This window comes from Meriones unguiculatus, chromosome 6 (genome assembly GCF_030254825.1).
Source record: "Meriones unguiculatus strain TT.TT164.6M chromosome 6, Bangor_MerUng_6.1, whole genome shotgun sequence".
In the NCBI taxonomy this organism is placed as follows: Eukaryota; Metazoa; Chordata; class Mammalia; order Rodentia; family Muridae; genus Meriones; species Meriones unguiculatus.
In genome coordinates this window covers 115,538,152-115,561,652 of record NC_083354.1, presented here as the reverse complement: position 1 = coordinate 115,561,652, position 23,501 = coordinate 115,538,152, and the positions used below count along the sequence as shown (strand labels likewise).

General features: G+C 40.8%; 1 protein-coding gene across 5 annotated transcripts in view; it reads left to right on the top strand.

Annotated features, from left to right (window-relative positions):
* LOC110557746 (ST18 C2H2C-type zinc finger transcription factor) overlaps window positions 1-23,501 on the top strand; it is a 340,314-nt gene that overhangs the window by 305,595 nt on the left and 11,218 nt on the right. For all 5 annotated transcript variants that reach the window (XM_060385906.1, XM_060385907.1, XM_060385905.1 and 2 more), the window contains 7 exons: window positions 5,727-5,842; window positions 13,007-13,069; window positions 13,731-13,799; window positions 15,706-15,768; window positions 16,392-16,472; window positions 17,676-17,897; window positions 20,948-21,036. In XM_060385906.1, coding sequence (XP_060241889.1) covers window positions 5,727-5,842; window positions 13,007-13,069; window positions 13,731-13,799; window positions 15,706-15,768; window positions 16,392-16,472; window positions 17,676-17,897; window positions 20,948-21,036 — 703 coding nt within the window. The remainder of the gene's footprint in view (window positions 1-5,726; window positions 5,843-13,006; window positions 13,070-13,730; window positions 13,800-15,705; window positions 15,769-16,391; window positions 16,473-17,675; window positions 17,898-20,947; window positions 21,037-23,501) is intronic.

Below are 23,501 nucleotides of genomic sequence, written 5' to 3'. Positions count from 1 at the left end.
GTGCTGTGAACTGAGCCCAGGTCTTCTGCATGAGCCGCAAGAACCATGTCCTCTGCCTTTATGCCTTGCTGTAGATCGTGATAAAGTGATGCTGTTAAATTTCAGATGAAAGTTATTCACGAACTCAACTCTTCAGGGAATTTGTCTTTATTGACATCAATGTAGTGCATTTTAGCCACACAATGGTGGCAGTTGTCCGCACAGCAGCCTGTAAGGGGCAATGCATTACTCAACGCTAGAAGGTCAACTCAATAACACAGTTTGAATCAGTGTCAAAGTGAAACCCAGCCAAGGACAATAAGGATTTTGAAATCATGTCAAAGCCATGCCTTTGCTTTCTTGGAGGCCCTGTGTGTGCATGTCCATGGAAAGTCATGTGACTGACTGAAAGGTGCATATACTGGACATCTAGGTGGACTCAGTCCCAAAGTCCCAGAGCCACACCTGTTGCACTTGATTATCTTGAAAAGGGCCAAAGTTGTGACATGTAGGAAGCACCTGGCCCTCCTCATTCTATAGAGTGAGCCATTGGCTTAGGTCCAACATAATTACAAAGGGATCCCTAGTGATAAACATGTGAGATCCTATTGATATATTAATCAGAAATGTTGGTGAGGGGCTTTCCTGGTGGTGTGTATAAAGGACTGACATTTCCATTTGCTTCAGAAATACTTATGATCTCATTCACCTATTTGAGTTCCAAGTCTTGGGTTGCCGGGGGGGAGGGAGGATCTAGTTTGACTTTTGTTTACTATCTTGGGAGTGTGAGTCAACATCTACAGTAGTAATCACAAGTTTTCAGGTTCTCTATTCCTTTCTCCTGTCTTCTATATATTTCCTCTAGTTGCTCCAAGGATAAGCAGTGAGATCCAGGACATGTACTGGGGGACAAGTCTCCACCATGGTGCACACCTGGCATCAGGCTTGCTCATAGTGTAACGGAATACACTATAGTAAAGAGACAGGCATGGGGCGCATACCTGTAATTCTGTAACTCAAGCCCTCAAAGGCAGGAGGATTGTGAGTTCAAGGCCAGCTTAGTCTACTTAGTGAGACCCTTTCTTAACAAACAAGCAAAAGTAACACAAGCACGTATCTGCTGTAGTGGTCAGACATCCATCTAGAAGAAACCCTGCCCTAGGGCTTCTTCAACAGCACTTCTGCCAGTTCCGCTACCACCTGGAAGATGAATGGACTCATGCGGCAGCAGCACTCAGGTAGACTGACACCATGGTACGCTGCTGGCTGGAGTCTTTCAGATCTTTACACAGACTTCACCAGTTAAATATCCCTAACTCAAAAAAGTCTGATATGCTGCACAACCCCAAATGCTTTTAGTGTCATAGGCAGTTCATTGATCAGCAGTGATGACTATAAACCTCTCCCACTGCGGCCCTGTGTAAGCAGAAGAACCAAAGCTACACCCCCTCCCACCTACTAGTGGCGCTGTGGAGGCAGCAGGCAGGGTGCTGGAAGCTGACATGGACTGAATAGAATTCACTGTTTCAAGGGAAACAGTGCATTTCAGAGTAGCTATAACTTCATCTCATTCTTACATGAAATAAGAGTTCCAGCATGTTCTGACAGCTCAATGTCATGTGATGAGAGGCTTTTAAGCATTTTGTCCTTGACCACAAGCCCATGTTGACGGAACCCTGGTCAGTTTATGTACCAGAAACCTGCCTACCACCTTGGTGCCCAGTGTCAGCCAGGAGGATGTGATCCTGAGGAGTAGTGCAGCAAATGAGCCCCTTAGGGTATTGTCTTTTTAATATAGGGCATCCAGGAGAGTGTGGCTGTTGCTCACTTTTGTGCCTTCTGCCACTTCTCCCACTGCCTTCTTCTCTATCATTCTTACAGCCCAGTGTGTCAGAAAATGAGTCTCCTAACTATATTTTTATCTTTACTTTCCAATCATTCTTACAAAATTAAAAAAAAAGAAACATTTGGACTCATTCTAATGGTTGTATGGATTCAAATATTTTGTTTTTCTTCACTTCAACATATATTTATAACATTTCTCTGTGCACATATGCATACACACACAGAATGAGAAGGAGAAAGCGAATAGGAGAGGGGGAGGGAGGACACAAGGGGAGAAGAGGAGTTTCTTCAATCTAGTTTTCAAAATGGCTTACTTCAGGTCTGACAGGATAGTCTTGGTGTACAGATTTCAGCCTGATCGTTGTGAAATGGAATTGAGAAGCTACGTTGGAATTCAGTGCCACTGACAGAATCCAGGAGGACTGTGGATATGCTATGTGTTTGCAGACTCACAGTACTTTCATGAGTGAACTATATGCTTGTTTCATGGTTGTTCATAGTTGGAAGAGTCACACACAAATGTGTATTCAGTCACTGAAACTCCCTGGTACAATTTCTTACCTTTGTTCTATGTTCCCTCATCACCTCACCAAGGTAGTCTATGAACAGAGAGAACTTTTCACATGCTGTTCTGAATCTTGAGGATAACAAGTATAAGGTTTGATAGATACCATTGCTGAAAGGTAACTTGGATTTAATACCTTGTATTCAGAATCCTTGTTTAGAAAACATCAAAGGAACACCACATACAATAAGAAGAAAGACAAGGACTCCTCCTACACCTTATCATGTTATCCCAACAGTTCTGTGAAACAAGTTTACTAACATTTCCAGAGAAAAGATTGATACGCAGGACAGTACAGTGGTCAGTCACTTAAAGAAATTAAGTGATTAGCTTGGAATTAGCAAAGACAAAGAAAAAGCTAAGTGGGGAAAATGTATTTTAAAAAAGAAAGGAAACATCACAACAGAGACTGCTAGGAAATATTGAGAAAAGCTTTAAAGGAAGAAAGGAGATGTGGAGGAGGGGTGAATGGAAGAGGAAGAGGAGACTGGACAAGGTGTGTGGAAGCTGTGGAAGCTGTGAAAGCTGTCTTTGCCTTGGGAGCTGCAAAGATGGTGACCAGAGTCTGATGCCCTAGCGGATCTCCAGGATGAGATGAAGGAACGGGTTCTCTTTGCTGTGCTCGCTTAGGGACTCTGCTTAGAGCTCAGTGGTTCATCCTGAATGTTTGAAGACCTGAAAGTATTTCTCCTCACTTGCCCCTACCTCACAGCACTCAGAACCAGAAACTGAGTGATTATTTCTAATTCATTGTTATCTAGTTCATATGCACAACAGTTGCTTAATTTTTGTGGTAATTTTCAGAAAATATTGTCTATCTCTCTCAGTGAAATAGCCTGTCCAGATGCCCTCTAAAAAATATCCTGAATCTGGAAAAAATTCAAAATATCTCAAAAGGAAAGTATTGAGAAATAACTGGGGCTGTCGGCTTCATTCAACTGTCAGTTCTCCAAAGATTTCAGGGCTTAAAATTTTTAAAGTGCCAGATGCTATTATCTGTTATTCATGTTACCATTATGCTCTGGTCTTTACTGAAATCAATATAACCTTCCATCTGTACGTTGAAGAATCTGATTGCACACGTGCTCTCTCTAAATACACACATACATGCCTTGCTTGCACATCTTGCACAGAACAAAATTACTGTTTTAGAAACTATACTTTTTTAAAGTGTTGAATAACAGTCTCAAAAATACTATTAAATTCTACAGTGGCTGTTACTGAATTCATCCAGTATATGCTCCTGTAACAGAACTAATCCTGAAAATTCTTTTAGCTGTGGCCACAAGTATACTTTCTTTGCAAGTTTGCAAAGAAGAAGGCAAAGCCAAAGCAGAAAATACAACCAATTTATAAACAATTGAAAGCATATGAATCTATAGTTTTAAAATAACTATGAAATATTTAAAAGATCCTCGCCAATAAAACCAATTATAAGAACCCTTTACAACACTTTACCATCCTGAATTAAATAACATATATCTAACCAACACTGTTTTACATGCATTTTTGCTGTATAATAGTTTGAACTTTAATATTGATAATTTCCTTTAAAATCCTTCTGAAATCTCACATTACATAATACATAGATTTAACCCTCAACCAGAAACATTTCCATGCTTGGCTGTAATGTACATGCCTTTAGAGAGAGACTTTGTTCTTAACTCTAGCATACAGAAAGAGTAAAACAATTATTTACTTGATGTCACTTTGTAAAAAATACAGATCTAAGGAGGAAAACATGCTCTTCTACACTGAGACAGTATTACAGCTGCACTTGTTTTTTTAAAAGTGGAAACATTTCTAACCTAGAATGGAACTTCTCCTAAGCCAAATCCACATTAACGTGAGTCCTGGAATAGGCAGGTGTAATAAAGCCAATGATCAGGAATCCTTTTGCCTCTACTGTGTGGGGACAAAGGTAGAACAGGTAGAGCAGAGACTGAGGAACTGTCCAACCAATCCCAGGCCCAACCCTAAGACCCACCCCGTGAAAGAGAGCTAATCCTATCGTATTAAAGATACTCTGATATGCTTGCAGACAGGAGCCTACCAGAGTTGTCCCCTGAGAGGCTCCACTGAGCAATGGTTCGAAACAGATACTGATACTCACAGCAAAACATTGGGAAAAGCATAGGGAGTCTACTGGGAAAGGGGGAGAAAGGATAAATAGACCTAGAGGTTGACAAAAACTCCACAAGAAGACCATCCACCAGGGCCCAGAGGGGCCTATGGAGTCTGAAGCACCAACCAAGGACAATGCATGGTCTGGACCTAGGTCTTCTACTTAAAAGTAGTTGATGGGCATTTTAGGCTTCATGTGGGTCTACTAGCTAGGGAAGTAAGGGATATCTCTCACATGGACTATGCTGCCTGCTTTTTGATCACCTCCGCCTGATGGGACTACCTTACCAGGCCACAGGGAAAGAAGACGAAGTCAGTCCTCATATGAATAGATGAGCTGGGGTGTCTGGGTAGGGGGCTCCCTTATTCTGAGGAATAGGAGAGAGGAATGCAGTAGGGAGGGTGGGACTGGGAGGAGAGGAGGGAGGAGCCTATGATGGAGAAGTAAATTGAATTAATTAATAAAAAAGATGGGTAAAAAAGTTAAAATACAAGCTTCACAGTTTCTCTTACCTACCTGGCTGCCGATTACTGGGGATGGGAAGGAAGGCTAAAACAGCCATTCTCTGCAGCTTGCACAGGTGTGCATTTCCAGTACACATTGGTATCAGCTATTTTTTTAATCAGTAAAATAACACAGAGCACCGAGCAGCACAAACAATATGAAGGACAGCATTGTACCACGCCGGAGTCTGTTCATTAGGCATAAAATAACATCACACCGAGGTAGTTCTACCAGTGCCCTTTACTATAGTAAAATGCCCCTTTTGTTTTGCTGCTGCTGTGACAGTGAGACATGGAAAAACTGATTTCTGAGTTAATTAGGACATACTCATTTAATGAAAAACTTAAAACATACTAATATAATATACAAACAACTATATAGCTCAAGAAATGTCTCCATATCACAAAGATGTGAACCTTTAAAAGGTGTATCTTCTCAGTTAAAAATCCCTCGTTCTTTGGCTAAAGATCTGTAACAGTCAGGGCATATCCGTTTATTCATTATCTTTTTATTCTTCATATAATTCTTTGTGGTGCTCTAGCCAAGTCTTCAAGCCAAACTCAAATCTGACACCAGTAATTTCAAATCCAGTTGTCGTTTCAGGATCCCTAATGTCTCTGCCTCTTTCCCTCCCACCCACTTTCTTTTTTGTTTTTGTCTTTCTTTGTTTGTTTTTTGTTTGTTTACTGTCTGTTGTTTGTTTTCCAGAAAGACCCTGTGAACTCCCTAGAAAATTTAGAGGAAAAAAAGTTTGCTGGAGAGGCCTCTGTACCAAGTCCAAAGCCCAAGCTCCACACTAGAGATCTCAAGAAGGAGCTCATCACGTAAGTGCTACTCAGCCACCCGCAGTACACGATCCTGTGGTTAGGAGACATCAGTTCACAACTGAGAGGGACAGTGTCCTGGTTATGCAGTGAAAGTTATAACTTCTTTAGGGTAACTCAACTAGTCAGCATATACCTGACCCTCGGCACTGCATAAGGAAGCTTCCAAACGTGTGTATATAAGATGTGGGGGCCTCTTTGTTTAAAAAAACAAGATAGACAGTCACACTCTTTGGTCACAGATTCTCAGCTAAAGATATTTACCCATGATGTCTAAATCCTGACTTCAGGAAGTTGGATAACCTGTAAACTCTAAAGATTATGACATGGGAAGGGATGGTTTCCATTCCTCTTTGGGTTTTCTAACTCAGAAGAGTTCAGTGAACGATTATCCTGATTCAACCATTCATACAGAGTAAACATGAACCCAACCATCACACGGTACCCTGTGTTACTCAGCTTTTTGTCACCACTGTAAAGTACCAGAGGTCATCAATTTATAAGGAAAAAAAGATTTATTATGGCTTGTGATTTGGAGGTTTCAATCCATGGCCACTTAACTCTGCTGCCTTTGGGACTGTGTTGAGGGAGAACTCCCTGACAGGATCATATAATGGAGGAAATACTTACCTCATGGTGGTTGGGAACAAGAGAGATCCTAGTACACCCTACAGAGGTCACTACAGTGACCTCCCCTAGGCCACTCTCCTTGAGGTTTACCACCTCTCATTGCTAACACAGCCTGGTCACATGGCTTTCAACACATGACATGGCCTTTGGGAGACATTTAAGATGTACACCATAGCAGCCCCATAACTATGACAATTACTACGTGTCAATGAAAACAAAACTGAATACATACAGCTCTGGAGTCAAGAAGTCCTACCTAGCAATGCAAGTGAGTGAGTGGGTGAGTGAGTGAGTGAGAGTGTGAATGAGTGAGAATGAGTGAGTGAATGAGTGAGTGAGTGAGTGTGAGAGTGAGTGAGAATGAGTAAGTGGGTGAGTGAGTCAGTGTGAGGATGAGTGAGTGAATGAGTGAGTGAGTGTGAGAATGAGTGAATGAGTGAGTGTGAGAATGAGTGAGTGGGTGAGTGGTGAGTAGGTGAGAGTGAGTGAGGTCATGGAAATAATTTCCGGTCAGGAAAATATAGAATGATGCACAAATACATGGTTTGCAATTAGTTTCTGGAAGAGTAACCTTTCTATTTGGGCACCACATATTCCCTTCGGTAATCTTCTGCAGAAATACATTCATTCAGTTAAAAACTCCTGTGGAACAGCTTCAAAGTCGACCCTCTCTGCCCTCTTCTCAGAGCTTACTCCTCAGGAAGGCTGTGCACCACTCTTTTCCTCCTGACTCTTTTCCATTCTTACCGCCCCACTGTCTTTGTGGAGCTCTCCACAAGCCTTCCACCTCCAGTGTGCAGGTGGTCCTTGACCCTTGTCCCTGCCTTCCAGACGGCACGTACCATGTCCTTGCCCTCCTGCCAGCCACACTTGACCTCTGGGGCCTGCTCACCTGAGAACTTTTCTTTCCTCACAGTGATTGCTTCCTAGACTCAGCACAGTTCTCTGATGACTGGAATACCTGCAGCTTAGTTCTGAGACCTCTTTTCTGCCCTTCCTACATGGATGGGAGCTGCCACCCCTCACTCTAACCTCTGAGACATACTCACCAGCCCACAGGGGCAGAGCATTCTCTCCTCCTAGATCCTACCCATTAGGCACGCTCGTCTTTTCTTTGTCATGGGCATCAGGAGAACACCTGTCTCAGGGCCTTGCAACTGCTGTTACCTCTCCCCATGGTCTCTAAAAGGAGTCCATACTCTTGTCTCATAGCCCTTCCCTCCACTGTCACTTGCAGGAAGGCCCTCCTCCTCCTCCAATTCCTCCCCCCTAGTGCAGACACTCCTGGTTTCAGGATCCCTTCTTCACCGGTGTGTGCCAATATCACCAGCTTCAGTGTGTACAGATGCTTCCCCTGCTCTTTATTGCCTGCCTCCTCCCTGACAGTGAGTCCCAGCAGGCATGGATACTCTTCCTTTCTCTTTTCTGCCACGTCATTAGTTCATGATATGCACTGTGTGCTCCTTAGATACTCAATCTATGTGCACTATAGCCTGGGATAGAGCGCACATTTGCAGTGCTGGCCCGTAGTTAGAATGAGCCTTGTACAAAATAGGCATCAGTAGATCATCCCTAACAGAGGACCAGTTTGCTATGTGGCATGCAAGTAGCTTTTAAGGACACTTAGACATTGTGCTCGTTACAGATTCCGTAGTCAAGCATGAGCTGCTGAGTTCAGGCTTCACCTGAGTCTTAGTGGTCTACACAACATGATGAAGGGTACCAGACACACCAAGACTCAAATATCTCAGAATGTTTTCTTTCCAGGAGCCCACTTACGAAAGTCAAGCACTTATTCCCACTTGGATCTGCTATGTGAGCTTCTTCATCAGATTCCCCCCCCTCCCCCCATACAGGTTTCTCTGTGTAGCCTTGGCTGTCCTGGACTTGCTTTAGTAGACCAGGTTGGCCTCGAACTCACAGCGGTCTACCTGCTTCTGCCTCCCTGAGTGCTGGGATTAAAAGTGTGTGCCACTGCACCCAGCTCTTCACCAGCTTTTTAAAATTTCTTTTCCATGTGATTTTTTTTTCAATGCCTTCCAAAATGGCAAACTTCTATCTTTTGAAGGCGGGTGTTTAGATATTGCCAAAAGTTATTACAAATTAAATGCTGTGTAAATGAGGATTGACCATCCTGGGCCAGAAGAAAATGAAGGGGTATTATTTTGTGAAAGACCCAACTCTGTCGTGTGAAAGTAAATATACAAAAGAGGGCTCCCAAGATCTTGAACTGTACTTTTGAACCTATCATGAATTCTCTGGAAGGTAGAGTCCTCCCAAATACCACACTCAGCATTTGCATGGGAGTCTCTTATTTATCTCTCTGTGTTACTGTGATGATTTCTGTCCCATCTTCATTATATTTCAGTTTTTGTTTTTATGAGATAATCATGCCATTTTTAGGAGATAATCATGCCGTGATGGCCTCTCAAAAACTGGTCAAAAGAAAAATTTAAATTTTGTCAACTGTCCTCTGACTTGAATAGATTTGAACATTACTTACTAAGAGAATTAGCTAGTTTCCTCCCTTTAATCTTGTTATTTTTATCAGAAATTTCTCCAATAATGTATCACCCAACTGATATTATATAATACTACATACTATTTTTACACTATAGGTTTGAATTTGCACCTGAGATCAGAAGCCTTTCAGGAATTCAGTTAAGAACATCATTCTCCTATCAGGAATAATATTGTGACTACTTCTTTATTCGTTTGACGTTTTTATACCACAAAACTTTAAAATTTCATCTAATCAAAATTAAATGTTTATAATGTATTCCATTGGTAATTTACAGATAATTGTTTTAAAATCAGCATACCTTCTTTGCCTCTTTTGGCAATAATGAGCATAGTTGAAAATAGAAAAGAAATCAAATAAACAAAGTGCTTTTGGAACACTGTTTGGGCCTGAGAACTTCCAAGCACTTGAAAGCCCTTCACTCTCCAGTTAAACAATGTTCACAGATTTTTTTTTCTGTATTTAATGCATAAATGTTTAACAAAAAGATAACTCAGCCCAAATATAATCGCCATTACTTACTTTTAAAGTTTTTAACTTATATTTTATTGTTTATACTTTCTGATATTTAATCCAGAAACAGGGACAGAATAAGAATTAAATGGTGGCCCCAATTTAGATCAGTCCCTGAAATGCAAACGTCCTGTTGAGATCCCTGATGCCCACAGTTTCTTTTTTTTTTTTCTTTATTTCTTTATTTATTTTACAACTTTTTCATTCTGAATAATAACAAAGCAATATATTTTTCACAGTGCAGAACAAGCCAGTACAGGAGTGTAGACCTTAAACAAATTCATAGGGATGTTGCAAATCATTCACAAAGTACTTAGTTAGACCTCAAAGGTAAACATAGAATATGTTTTAAAATGAATCAAAAAATAGATATAAGGACAGATACTTTGATCAGCTTCATTTTGGTTGTGGGTGGGAGTTTCACAATAATGTAATTTTTGAAGAGTGCATATTCATAGTGCTTAGCTTAGGTCTGAGAGGTCAGAGAGAGACAACTCTGAGATATATCAGAAAAAAAAAAAATTGCATCTCCCAGCCACAGTCCAGCTTATCTGATCTTCTTTGGAATTTACTAGTATATTCAAAACACCTTTTTTTTTTTTTTTCAATGCAGTTTATTCAGGAACATTGAACTATCCTCGGACCCTGGGGAAAGCCAGCCCACAGCTTAAATAGCCTCTGGGTAGCCAACCCAGGCGTGCCACGGGGGCAATGCAGATAGGTCCACATACATGGAAGCAAGCCAGATCCTCAGCCTTAGCCAAATGTGGAGTTGTTCCTGACAGAGAGCACTCACCATCGGGAAGGTGGAAGGAGGAAACCAGCTCCATCTTTAAGGCATAGCATTCTGCAGCTCTCTACAGTTCCCCCTTTTTGTTTTAGACGCATCAGGCAAGAGTAGAGGTCTGATCTCTGATATTAGAAATAAATTGGGACTTTGTACAGATGTTCATTTAGGTGTCATCCACCCAAAGAGCATCGGACCCGTCCGATACCTTTTTCTCAGAGGCGGGACCTGGGGCATCAACCCGCATGCAATCAGACATGCTCTTCTCTGGGTCCAAAGCGGCTGACCCTGAGTGCAGTGCTTAGCCTCGCATCCTGAGCGTATCATTTTAGCTTTTTATGGTATCCAACCATGCTTGGGGAGAATGTCTTGCTTCAATGGCTGTAAAGGCCTGAATGATCATGGCTGCATCACACTGTTGTGAGACTCTAATCTTGCATATATACCACAGGCAAACCAAGGAGACCAACACCAGAAGGCCTGCTAACACTCCCATGCCCGCCCATTCCTTCAGATGATTCATGGCTGCAGCAATCCATGTTGATAATCCTGTGGCTAGTCCTGCGTCCACTCCGGTAGAATTTACTGTGACAATGGCCACTCTCAGCTGCTCCATCGTAGTATCGAATTCTCCAGTCCAATTACCTAAAATATAGCTCGACAATTGTTTAGACAGATTTGCAGCGCAGGAAAAATTCTCATGTTGTATGCTAGTGACACAAAGTCCAGCATACTTTCATTGACAGCCAGGTTGAGCGATTTGCCATAGGGTATCAATTTGCTCCTGCAAGAGGTCAATCCTCTGATTGAACACCATCAAGCTTCCTTTTAGTTGAGCATTAATTCCTTTATGTACAACTAAGGCATGAGCTACATTGGCTAAATGATTATTCAGCGTCTGAGCAGTCTGCCCAGTATGACTCATGGCTAATGCCCTGGTGGTAGCTCCAACAGCCGTCAATGAGATGGTAGTAACAATGGTGGCTGTAGTTCCAAGATCCCTTTTCTGTCTGAAGAGAGTCATACCGTGAGGGGCATCAATGGGCATAGGCACCCAGTGAGGCATGCGAGTAACCAGGGCATACCTAACTTTACTAGCATTGGGGTTTAAAAAAAAAGCGAGTATCATTACCACAATTACTTGGCTCTATCTGCCTAATAATGAATAAAAATGGGGGATATAGACAAACAGGTGTGGGCTTATAGGAAATATTATGAGAAGCCTTAACCCCTCGTTGGAACATCCTGCGTCAGTTCTAGAAATAGCAGTGATGGTGTCCGAGGTCTGAGTAGGTTCAGGAGACCATTGCCCCCAGGGGCGAGATGTGCTCCATGCCAATTGACTAACTCCATGTTTTCCTCCACTTTTGAAAGTCATTTAAGGTTCTTAAATTATTTTTTTCCCTTTTTTTCTTAAATTTTTCATCAATTACACTTTATTCATTCTGCATCCCCCTATAAGCCCCTCCCTCCTCCCATCCCAATCCCACCCTCCCTCCTCCCTCTGCTTGCATGCCACTCCCCAAGTCCACTAATAGGGGAGGTTCTCCTCTCCTTTCTGATCTTAGTCTGTCAGTTCACATCAAAAGTGGCTGTATTGTCCTCTACTGTGGCCTGGTAAGGCTGCATCCCCCCCCCCCCAGAGGGAGGTTTCTTTACCTTACCTAAAACCATCAGAAACTACTTAGAGGAGAAAAGTATCATAATGTTTTTAATCACAAGATTTTCTTCAAAAAGCCTCATTCTGAATTTAATATACGCAGACAGAAAGATGCGTATATTGCTCTGGACAGGATGTCAGGGAAAACCCAAGGCCTGAATGACAGAGCTGCCTTTCCCTGAGATCACCAGCACCACAGATAGCACTTCAGGCTGGGGTCCATCTGCGCACTTCAAATGAGCAATTTCAACAGCATCCAAGCATTTAAGTGTTTGAAAAACCAAGGATGCTCTAGTTGGAAAGGTACCTCTTAAGGATAACAAACCTCACATAATATATCTTTATGTGATATTTTAAAAATATACATAAGAAGCCTAAAACAGAAGTTTTTGAGAGGCGTGAAAGGCACAAATCACAGTGGGCCACCTTTGACAGATGTCCTGGAATGAGTGCTCAGGCTAGCTATGAATTGGGGCTACTGTGTTGTTACAGCTTTCAGTGAAACAGCTCAAGAGTTTTAGTAGCTAAATTAATTGCCCATTTCTCTACCATCAGTAACTTTCCCACCTAAAATATCAATTTATATATCAATCAAAGGTTTTCTTCTTTGTAGTTTTTAAAATGTCAGAGTTACTAGATAGTCTTGCTCTTAAAAGTCTACAGAAATTCCTTTCTATAATGCATCACATAGCTGGTGCCAGCATCTCTGTTCTCATATCTCTGTGTTATGGAAACATAATTTTATCTTTTCAAAAAGCAGAACAGCATTGGCTATTGACTCACAAACCTCCAGGACAGTGTGTTAGCTCCCAGCATTGTTTGAGTTGAAGATTTGGACAAAACATTAAAAACAGAAAAAAAAAAAAAAAAACTACAACAGTGGCTGGACACGCTGTGCTTACTTTTTTTCTCCCTCTAAATGCTTAGTGCTCTAACTTCTGCATCTCCTAAGCAGTGCTGCCTTGAAAGGAGAAAGTGTTTTATAATCTGTCTGGAAGAACGGTAGGCTGTGAAATTCATCTGACACTCATGATGTGCTTTCCGCTGACACAGATGCCCAACACCAGGATGTGACGGGAGCGGCCACGTCACAGGCAACTATGCGTCACACCGCAGGTACCAAACACCCTTGCAAGGGTTCAGGTGTCCGGCACCCCGTTCTGTTGCATCTCACCTATTCCACCAAGCGGCTCTCTTGACTAGGAAGTGATGAGTGGGTTAGTTGGATGTGGGGACTATTTTATTTTTCAGAGATTTAGATATGGCATGTGCAAATAATAGCTTTTGTTCAAAAGAGTGTTCTGGTCCCGGTTACAGGCCGAATCAGGGTTCAATGTCAGGCTCTTATCCTACCTCGCATTAAACAAAAAAAAAGGGGGGGCAGGGGCCTCTCACTTGTGGAAGTACCATCTCTGGCCTTGAACAAGCAAATAAAGGTGGTGTTGGGGCTGCGCAGTAAGAGGACCTTCTCTATTGTTTTCCTGCTGGCACCACTTCCTTCCCTGGGCCAGTGTCTTAAAGGTGAAACCATTGTCGTTGGTGCTGCACTGAGAGTGGACTGTGCTGATCACTTGAGTTCTCATTATATTAAAGCCCTTCATTTGAAAACTAACAAATCAAAGGCCATGTTCATTAATAGTAAAACCAAATTCAATCCCAGTTAATTGTTTTCAGTCCCTAGTCACCATAGCTTAATGTATATCACAAACTCAGGACACACTGCGTCAGATTCGTCCATGTCAATGCTGTACTTCTTTTCTTCCTCTTCCCTCTGTAGTGTCTCTGGATGTCCTCTAGCAGATAAGACTCTTAAGTCCCTCATGGCTGCCAACTCTCAAGAGCTTAAGTAAGTTCTGGGAGGCATGACCTCTGTGACCCTCTTCACCCTGGTGACACCCTTCTTGTTCAGTATCCATGTTGCCTTGCCAAGAGAAAATAAAATTGTGCCTGACTGAGTAATAGCAAAGACACTTGTCAAAAATTGGAAAAGGCTGAAGCTGAGCCCTTACGCTTTGCCCAGACTACTTGCTGGAGGCTGGAGAAAACGGGGCTGGTGCTTATACTTTAGACTGATTTGTAACAAATAGCATAAAAACACATAATAGCCGTTAACATCAGAATTTACTTAATACACCAGACTCGTGAAGGTGTAGCAAAACATTTACCATCAGTTTTAATAAATCATGAGAATTTAAAAGTCTCCCAACTGCCTTTCATTTTGCTAAACATCATTCTGGCAGATTTCCTCTTTGTTACAAGGCCTCTAGGTTACATATTTATTCATATTTAGTTATTTATTTTTTCCTATCATTTGATGTTTTAAATAAATATATTTATATTACATATGCAATAACTTCACATTACAATACATCTTATAGCCATTATAATGAGCAACATAAAAATCAGAAGTTTTTTTATACTAGAATAATAAAAAATTTGAAAAATGCAAATATTTCTCTCATTTTCAGAATATTAAAGTACAATTTATTATGTCAAGATAGAGTCTTGAATATTGATTGCAATGTTTACAGATTGAAATAAGGCTGTTTTGGGATTCATAATTAATGGATTGAAATGTAAAGTACAACATAATATCATCCTCAGTTCAAACGTTTCCATTGCCATATCTCAATTATAGTTATGTCACATACTTTCTCTAAATTTTATGTTACAAAAATATCATAAAGATACTAGAAGCATGTAGATTGAGAAGGCCTCTTGCAATATCAATGATTAAATGTTTCATGCAGCCACCTAATAAATAATTTACCCGTTTTATCTATATTTCACTAATCTCTTGTTTAAAAAAAATACTCAAGGAAAAATTCCCCCTTCAAAAAAGATACTGCTTGACATAACAGAAACATATAAACATATAACAAGATTTATATATACATATATTTCATATATAAAAGAAAATATATAAGCTGATGAAGCACTATTTCACTAAAAGGAAATGTTAGTAAAGGGCTGGAGAGATGGTTCAGAGATTAAGTGTTCATATTGCTCTTGCAGAGGACCCAGTTCCTAGCACCCATGTCAAGCAGCTTGTGACCACATGTAACTAAATTCCAACACCCTTTTCTGGCCTCTGCAACACCACTGTACTTCCCTGCACGTGCTCACACAAACTCACAGACAGACACACATGTAGCTATAATTAAAAATAATTTTTAAATTAAATTAATAGAAAAGGTTAAGAAACAAGTATGTCTAGCAACAGAGAGTATATTTCTGTGTTTAAATGATTAAAGGCCAATGCCTGCATATGTGTTAATTAATTTATCTGAAAAAATGTATTATTTCCCACTTTGTGGCTCAGGAATGGCATTCCACTTTATAAAAGCATTCTGTGCATGTTCATTGTGATAGAATTTAAGAAAATGTGTCTTCATGGTAGCACATGCCTTTAATCCTAGCTCTCAGGAAGCACAGACAGGGAAATATCTGTGCGCACAAGGCCAGCTTGATTTACATACAATTCCATACTAGCCAGAACCACATAGAGATACTTTGTCTCAAAAGTGAGTGCATGATAAATAACAATATATTGTCAACCAGGCATCACACAACAGTTTTATATGTTGATTTTTTTTGTTTTTTTGTTTTTTGTTTTTTTGTTTCAACATGGGTTCTTAACTGAAAGCCCATTGCTTAAACCAAAAGAACCTAGCTCATCCTCCTTACCTTCCATATGTCATGATGCCATCTCTTCCTAATCAGGCAGCCCATTATGTCCTTGTGCTTTTTAGGTGTCCAACCCCAGGTTGTGATGGTTCTGGGCACGTGACTGGAAACTATGCTTCCCATCGAAGGTAAGACCAACCCTCGAGACCCAGCTGTACCACCCCTGGGCATATATCCAAAAGATGCTCAACCATACAACAAGGGCATTTGCTCAACTATGTTCATAGCAGCTTTGTTCATAATTTCCAGAATCAACCAAGGAATGGATACAGAAATTGTGGTACATCGACACAATGTGATACTACTCAGTCATTAAAAACAAGGAAATGATGAAATTTGCAGGCAAATAGTGGGAACTAGAAAAGATCATCCTGAGTGGGGTATCCCAGAAGCAGAAAGACATATGTTATATACTCACTTATAAATGGATGTTAGCCATATGATAAAGGATAAACATACTAAAATCTATAGACTTAAGGAAGCTAAACAACAATGAGGACTCTGGGTAAAATGATAAATTCTCACTCAGAAGGGCAAACAGGATAGACATTGGAAGTAGGAGAAGACAGGGAACAGGGCAGGAGCCTTTCACAGAGGACCTCTGAAAGACTCTACCCATCAGGGTATCAAAGGAGACGCTGAGACTCATAGCCAACCCATTTCTCAAATGGGAACCAGTGAGTTGGCAATGATACCCAGTCATAATTTCATAATCACAGTGTCTTGTGCTGTTCTTGGTTATTCATTTTAGCTTATCTGGTTGCCCTCGTGCAAGGAAAGGTGGCATCAAAATGACCCCTACCAAGGAAGAAAAAGAAGACTCTGAACTTAAGTAAGTATGGCCGATGAAGAACTGGGATGGCTAGATCTTGTTGTCTACCTGGTGGGACCTTGGGATGCCACTGAGTACCCATTGGATCCTGGAGGAGATAAATCATTGAGAGTCAGGATTCCTGGCTAAAGAGTCATGTTGTTCAGAAGTTCAAGAATGTTTTCATATTCATAACTGCATGTCTGCAATTCTCTGACAATGCAAAAATGAGTGATTTATCACTTGCCCATCTGTTTTAAAGGAAAGCAACATTGTGCAAGTTGTTTTTTATGGTATTTCTGTCTGTGTCTTTGTGTATTTTTTGAGCTTTTTTTTCTTTGGCTCATTTGTTTGTTTTTTCCAATTCTGGTTTGTTTATTTTTACTTTATCTATTATTATTATTATTATTATTATTATTATTGTTATTATTATATGCCTGTTTACATCCCAATAAGAGAGAGATAGAAGGGGTGTGGATGAGGTAATGAAGAGGATCTGAAAAGTTGGGGGAGGGGAAATTATAATCAATCAAAATACATTGTATTTAAAATCTGTTTTCAAGTTCAAAAGGAAAAAGGAAAAAAAGAAGAGTGGGAAGGGCACCATTTCTTAATGACTGGGTGGCAAGACAGCTAAGCTCTTAGATAAACCTCACTTTTCCCTGCCTGCAAAATGGGGTAATATCCTCTACTCAATGAGTTGGCAGTGAATAGTAAAAAAGGTGATGTATAAAAATGTCTTAGCTTAGAGCCTGCCAGCTCTCACTGCTAACACAGTATGTCTTAGAATTTTTATCGCTACAGTGAAACACCAAGACCAAATGCAAGTTGGGGAGGAAAGGGTTCATTTGGCTCGCAATTTCAGATCACAGTCGATCTGTGAAAGATATCAGGACAGGAACTCAAACAGGACCGAAACCTGAAGGCAGGAGCTGATGCTGAGGCTGTGAGCTTGCCCTCTATGACTTATAGACCCCAGGAGCCCAGGAGTGGTCTTACCTACAGTGGACTAACCCTCCCACATCAGTCACTAATGAAGAATGCGCTCTGTGGGCTTCCCCGCAGCCTGGTCTTGTGGAGGCGTTTTCTTAGTTGAGGTTCCCTGATGAGTCTAGCCTGTGTCAAAATGAGCCAGCCTATGGTGGGACCCTTTCAAACTCTGTGCTGTTGGTTGTATAGTATGGAGCTGTTACTTCCTGATAATGGCTCCACTGTGTTTTTTAGATGCCCTGTAATAGGGTGTGATGGCCAAGGTCACATATCAGGTAAATACACATCACACCGCACGGCTTCTGGCTGTCCTTTGGCTGCCAAGAGACAGAAGGAGAATCCCCTCAATGGGGCCCCTCTCTCCTGGAAACTGAACAAGCAAGAACTTCCCCACTGTCCTTTGCCAGGATGCAATGGACTGGGTCATGTCAATAACGTTTTCGTGACTCACAGAAGGTAATGCTTGTTTTCTGTCTTTTTGTGGCTGTTGTGATTGTGTGTGATAGGAGTTACTCAGGGGAAGGTCAAAACTCTTGACATATCATTATTTGTAACACTTTCGATATGTAACATTGAGTCTTTCTAAGTAGATATTTGACTAGCCTGAAGAACCAAAACGCATTTTCTCTGTTTCTGAAAATCCACTGTACAGATTTCAAGTGCTCTAGAAACTCTGTTTGTTTTGTACGTTCTAAAATATTGCTTATGTTGCTATTTTATAGTGGCTCTGTCTTTAAGGCGTCACTCCAGTTCCGAGTGCTGCTATCCACTCCACTCTGTCACACAGTTGTGAACTTTCACTTATGTATTTCTGTCATCCCTACCTCTCTTACATCCACCCGATTCCAGGCCAGGGCAGCATTGTTTTGCTTCCCGAAAGATGTGATTCACCCACAGCAGCCTGAAGGAAAGCAGCCTGTGTGGGTGCTGGGGGGGGGACACATGGACCTGGAGCGCCCCTGACTCTCAAGGGAACCCTCTGTTGTGCAAGGGAGATCTTAGTCCAGCGCTTTGGCTCACGTTTCTCCAAAGGAAAAAAAAAGCTGAAAAATTCCTGATCTCTTTCTCCAGTCAGTGAGTGTTCCACTCCCTCCTGGTCATTCAGGCTACTTCTAGTGCCGTTTTAGGGAAACTGATGTTTTTATGCTCACTATATGAACTAAGCAGAGTTGGGACATTTTGACACTTTTTCAGTTCTAGAGTTAAAAATCAACGATACCAAAAAATTATCCCTACAGGAATTGATCACTTTCAAGGTGCCTGTAAAACTAGCCTATGGACAAATTTCTATTTTCTCTGTGGAGGTCAGAGGAAAACCCTAACATTAATACCAGAAAATTATCTTTCCAGATTACTTGTTTTGAAATTGTCAGTAAAACCTGCTTACGGAGAAAATGTTTTCCAAGTCACGCTCTTTGGATGGCTTTCAGTGCAAGCTCTTGTCCACCATGGCATACCTTGTTTTAATATGTTTAAATCCTTATTTCCTATCTAGGAACAGCAGTCACAAACCAAACATGCCTACATTGAGTCACCTGTCATTTTGTTTTAAAAAGGCACATGTGCTGTGGCCACATTACCCTGAATAGACCTCATCTAGAATGAGAAGAAATGATGACACAGCTCAACTCTGCTTTGATATGCCTCAACTGAATTGCTGACTTTATGGAAGTCATATAAGACTTGTGTTTTAGGTTGCTTTTGTTTTGTTTTTCTACTATGGAGTGTACACCCCATGGGCCTGTTCCAGGCCTGCCAAGTTCCACCTTCAGATCCATAAAAGACTTCTATCATGGGAGCTGGGGGTAGGAGGACACATGCATGTGTGTACATATCTTGCAGATACCTGAGGTTCACTGTGATCTACACTCACATGCACACATATGTAGAGGCCAAAAGACAAACTCTGGTGTCTTCCTTGAGTCTGCTCTTCAAGAAGATGTCTAAGCTAATAGGCTCCAAGGATCCGCCCACTCACCTCCACCTTCCAAAGCCTCATTTTCACAGCAGTACACACTGTTTCTAAGCCCTGTGGTGATTGCTAATGCTTCCTTAGCAGTTTTATAACACTGTGCCTACCTAGAAATTTACTGTAAGCTGCAAAAGAGATGTTGGGATGAAATGTGAAGTTTTAAATGAAATGCTACTGACCATTATGTCAAAAATGGACACCTTTAACATTCCACTCTACCAGTCATACCCTTCACAACCATTTTCTAAGACCACAGCATGTGACAGTAAAAGAAGACAAACTTATGCACACTCTACAGAGAAAGAAATAGTCTCCAGGAATCTTATGTAAGCCATGATTGTCAGAAAGAGGCTCCAAAGTGGTTTCAAGCTCCAGTTGTGCCTCTCATTTTCTTCTCCTTCATAATAATTCATCATTTATCGAAGATGACCAAGCCACATAATCTTTTTTATAATGTTACCTATTATATACTACTATTAAAGTTTTATATTAGTCTCTGTACTTTATAGAATTTTAATATGGAATCGTTTCCTTATTCTTCAAGTATGCCATTTATTAAGGGCTTTACTCAAGAAAGTTTTTCTCCTTGGCATAGCATCTCAAACTTCAAGTTGAAATGATTCTTTTATAGACAAATTGAAATCATGTTTCTTGGAGGGGGATACTTTAAATGGTTGATTATTCTCATTTTTATTTTATTCTAAAAATGGTTTCTACAAAGACAGAGCAAAACCATGATAGAATGACTGCTTAGAATAAGAAAATTATCTATTAATAAACAATGGGAAACATGTTTTGTTCAGTGTTGTCATTATCATTCTGGTGCTATTTAAATAAAACAAGTCACATTAAAGGAAGGAACCCTGCTGAAGAGAGCAGTGATTCAATGGGCAGGGTCAGAAGAACCAGCACAGATATCTATTTGCCCTGGCTGCACTTGCAGCAGCTGCTTTTTATTACCATCTCAGGGTAGAATTTTTTTTAAATGAAAAACAATGTTTTAATGGTTGAAGAAAAATTAAGAACTTTCCATAAGAAGACTGAATATTCTACAGCGAGACAGGGCTTGTTACTGACTATTGTTAAAACTGAGTCACTCTGTAAAGATCAGAGTGTACTTTGTATGAAAACAGGAAGAATTTGATTCTGCCTAATTTTTTCATGGACTTTGGCTGGGTGACAACAGTCCTTGTTCATGACCATTGTAGGCAGTTTTTTTGTCTACAAAAAAATATACCACCAAATGTACACTCATGAGTATGCAAGACCAGTGTTCTGCCAAGCGAATGAGACTGATTGTGTCAGCAGTGACAACCTGTGCTTTGATTTAAGAGAAAAGTGCAAAACATTTTCCATTACCTTAGAATCTTTGGGTTTTATTTAATATGTATCTATTGGTCCCTTTCTGTAAAGATACCATGGATTGTAGTATAATTAATGAGCACACAAAAGTATCAATAGTAGGTAGCAAAAAAATTAGTTTTATGAGACATGACATGCATTTCACACAGCGATATTCATCCCCTTCTCACAGCTTATCTGGATGCCCTCTCAATGCACAAGCTATCAAAAAGGTCAAGGTCTCTGAAGAACTAATGACCATCAAGCTCAAAGCAACTGGGGGTAAGTAACCATCTCAGCCGGGATCTAAGCCATAGATCGCACTGGCCTCCAAAAATGAAGGTATGCGCTCTGTCAAAGTATACTTTCAGTGCGCAAGAACAAAAGGGTTCCTCAGATGTAAGCTAAAACTGTAACTCATCTCAGAATTGATTTCTCCATGTCTCCTTTATTACTTAAGAAGGCTTTTCCTACAAGAAGTGTTTTGAAATGGCATACAGATAAGTTGAGAGAGAGGATAATTGTGTCCTTCAGTCTTTTCTCTTTTTTTAAATTTTATTTTATTTTATTAATTACACTTTATTCACTTTGTATCCCCCCATGAGCCCCTCCCTCCCCCTTCTTCACACATGCCCCTCCCCAAGTCCACTCATAAGGGAGGTTCTCCTCTCCTTCGTTCTGATCTTAGTCTATCAGATCACATCAGGAGTGGCTGCATTGTCCTCTTCTGTGGCCTGGTAAGGCTGCTCCCCCCTCAGGGGGAGGTGATCAAAGAGCAGGCCAATCAGATTATGTCAGAGGCAGTTCCTTTTCCCATTACTACAGAACCCACTTGGACACTAAATTGCCATGGGCTACATCTGTGCAGGGGTTCTAGGTTATCTCCATGCCTGGTGCTTGGTTGGAGTATGAGTCTCTGGGAAGACCCCTGTGTTCAAATTTTCTGGCTCTGTTGCTCTCCTTGTGGAGTTCCTGTCCTCTCCAGATCTTACTATTTCCCACTTCTTACATAAGATTCCAAGCACTCTGCCCAACAGTTGGCCATAAGTCTCAGCATCTGATTTGATAGCCTTTCAGAGGCCCTCTGTGGGAGGCTTCTAGATTGTTTCCTGTTTTCTTCTTCTTCTGATATCCATCTTTTTTGCCTTTCGGGATGGGGATTGAGCATTTTAGTCAGGGTCCTCTAGACTAGTTTCTTTAGATGTACAGATTATAGTAGGTTTATCCTATGTTATAGGAGTGAGTATATACCATGTGTGTCTTTCTGCTTCTGGGACAGCTCACTCAGGATGATCCTTTCCAGGTCCCACCATTTACCTGCAAATTTCATGATTTCCTTATTTTTCATTGTAGAGTAATACTCTATTGTGTAGATGTACCACAATATCTGCATCCATTCTTCAGTTGAGGGGCAGCTGGGCTGTTTCCAGCTTCTGGCTATTACAAATAAAGCTGCTACAAACATGGTTGAGCAAATGTCCTTATTGTGTACTTGAGCCTCTTTTGGATATATGCCCAGGAGTGGTATGGCTGGATCTTGAGGAAGTGCTATTCCTAGTTGTCTGAGAAAGCAACAGATTGATTTCCAGAGTGGTTGTACAAGTTTACATTCCCACCAGCAGTGGAGAAGGGTTCCCCTTTCTCTACAACCTCTCCAGCATGTGTTGTCACTTGAGTTTTTGATCTTGGCCATTCTCATGGGTGTAAGGTGAAATCTCAGGGTCGTTTTGATTTGCATTTCCCTAATGGCTAATGAGGCTGAGCATTTCTTTAAGTGCTTCTCTGCCATTCGGTATTCCTCTACAGAGAATTCTCTGTTTAGCTCTGTTCCCCATTTTTTAAGTGGATTACTTGGTTTGCTGCTTTTCAGCTTCTTTAGTTCTTTATATATACTGGATATGAGTCCTCTATCAGATAAAGGGTTGGTGAAGATTCTTTCCCAATCTGTAGGCTGTCGTTTTGTTTTGATGACAGTGTCCTTTGCTTTACAGAAGCTTTTTAGTTTCATGAGGTCCCATTTATTGATTGTTGCTCCTAGAGCCTGTGCTGTTGGTGTTCTGTTCTGGAAGTTGTCTCCCGTACCAATGAGTTCTAGGGTTTTCCCCACTTTTTCTTCTAACCGATTTAATGTGTCTGGTTTTATGTTGAGGTCTTTGATCCACTTGGACTTTAGTTTTGTGCAGGGTGTTAAGTATGGATATTTACTACCTCTGTTTTCCATCTATAGAATGAGTCTTTCTATAGTGAGTCATTGTCTCATGATCCATGTGAATTGTTTACTGCTTGGTAGTTCAAAATAAAATTCAAAATTGGAGTCCTCTTCTCAACTCCACTCTGTGGGGATGAGGTCCACTGAAGGAGAGAGAAGTTTTTTTCTTGTTGTGTGTGGAGAGGTTTAATGTCTCGGGGAAGAAGATAAGTAATGTCCTAATTGAAAAAAAAATACAAAGACACTGACTGAATTTAATACTGTCACTAAAACATCTCCCAGATCTCAGAATTGATAATATATCAACCCCTCACTTTTTAATTTGATGAGAATTATAGAGAGCCAGATGCATAGCAGCTCCTGTAGCAAGAGTTGATTTATTTATTTAGTGTGTGTGTGTGCATATGCACATATGCCTGTCAAACATTTTTGAGATTATAATGTAATTGCAGCATTCCTTCCTTTCCTTTCCTCCCTTGAAACCCTTCGTTTATTCCTCCCTACTCTCCTCCAAATGTATGGGCAATTTTATGAGTCA